At 59.5% G+C, this 1,089-nt stretch overlaps 1 protein-coding gene across 1 annotated transcript in view; it reads left to right on the top strand.

Annotated features, from left to right (window-relative positions):
• Nucleotides 1–1,083, top strand: part of PCGF2 (polycomb group ring finger 2) — a 10,698-nt gene extending 9,615 nt beyond the window's left edge. The window contains exon 9 of the mRNA XM_057386336.1: nucleotides 212–1,083. Within this exon, the coding sequence (XP_057242319.1) occupies nucleotides 212–550 (339 nt within the window). The 3' untranslated portion in view covers nucleotides 551–1,083. The remainder of the gene's footprint in view (nucleotides 1–211) is intronic.
• The last annotated feature ends 6 nt before the right edge of the window (nucleotides 1,084–1,089 follow it).

Below are 1,089 nucleotides of genomic sequence, written 5' to 3'. Positions count from 1 at the left end.
CCTGGGAAAAACTGGGAAAAATCTGTCCTGGGGAAAACTGAGAAAATCTGTCTTTTGGGAATTTTGGGGAAATCTTCCTTTTGGGAAGGCTGCAGGCGTGAAAAACATGAAAATGTACAGCCAGCCGTGCCCTGTCTCCCGCGGTGACCCCACGGGGTGCCAGCCGTGCCCGGTGTCCCCAGGGGATGCCAGCCGTGCCCTGTGTCCCCAGAACGGTCCCCTGGCGCTCAAGTACCGTGTCCAGCCCGCCTGCAAACGCCTCAAGCTGTGCCCGGTGCTGCCATCCGAGGGCACCAACACGAGCGGCGCCTCCGAGTGCGAGTCGGGCAGCGACAAAGCGCAGAGCCCCGCGGGAGCGGCCGCCCCCGGCCCGGCCCTGGGCAGCCCCGCCACCCCCGGGCACGGCCCCGCCACCCCCGGGCACGGCCCCGCCACCCCCGGGCACGGCCCCGCGCTCAACGGCGCCTCCTCGAACTGTCACCCGCTGCCACCCGGGGCCCGGGGCCGCAAAACGACTCTGAACGGCAGCGCGGGCTCCGCGCTGAGTTAAAATCGCTGCCCGCACCGGGATTTCCRCCGAGATGTTCTTTACGGACCTCTAGAGATATCTACGTGTACATAGGGTGAGAGAGAGAAGAGTTCTACGGACTTATTTTCTAATTTAAAATGCAAAGAAGACACAGAAGTGGCGGTGGATATTTTTAAATGGTTGGGGGATTTGGGGTGGTTTTTGGGAGTTTGTGGGGTTTTTGTGAAGTTTCTTTTTGTTTCTGTTTTTTATTTTTTAGGTATTTTCCTTTTTTTGTTGTTGTTGTTGGTTGGTTGGTTTTTGTTTTGGTTTCTGGTTTGTTTTTTTGGGGGTTTTTTGGGTTGGTTTTGAGGTTTGGGTTTGACTTGTGGAAGCTGCATGCCCCCACCCCCAGCCCCACTCCCCCACCCGGGGCTGGGAGGCTCCCGCAGGTGGTGCCGCATTCCCGGCTTTCCCCGAGGCTTTTCCTGCTCCTCCCTCTCCGCCCGGAGCCAGACGGGGCCGTGGCCGCACAGGTGAGGGCCAAGCACAGGTAAGGGCCAAGCACAGAAGCCAAACCT

Source organism: Malurus melanocephalus, unplaced genomic scaffold (assembly GCF_030028575.1).
Source record: "Malurus melanocephalus ecotype Western Australia unplaced genomic scaffold, MMel_1.1 scaffold_955, whole genome shotgun sequence".
Taxonomy (NCBI): domain Eukaryota; kingdom Metazoa; phylum Chordata; class Aves; order Passeriformes; family Maluridae; genus Malurus; species Malurus melanocephalus.
Note: the sequence above shows the minus strand (reverse complement) of the source record. Positions and strands in the feature narration are given on the sequence as shown.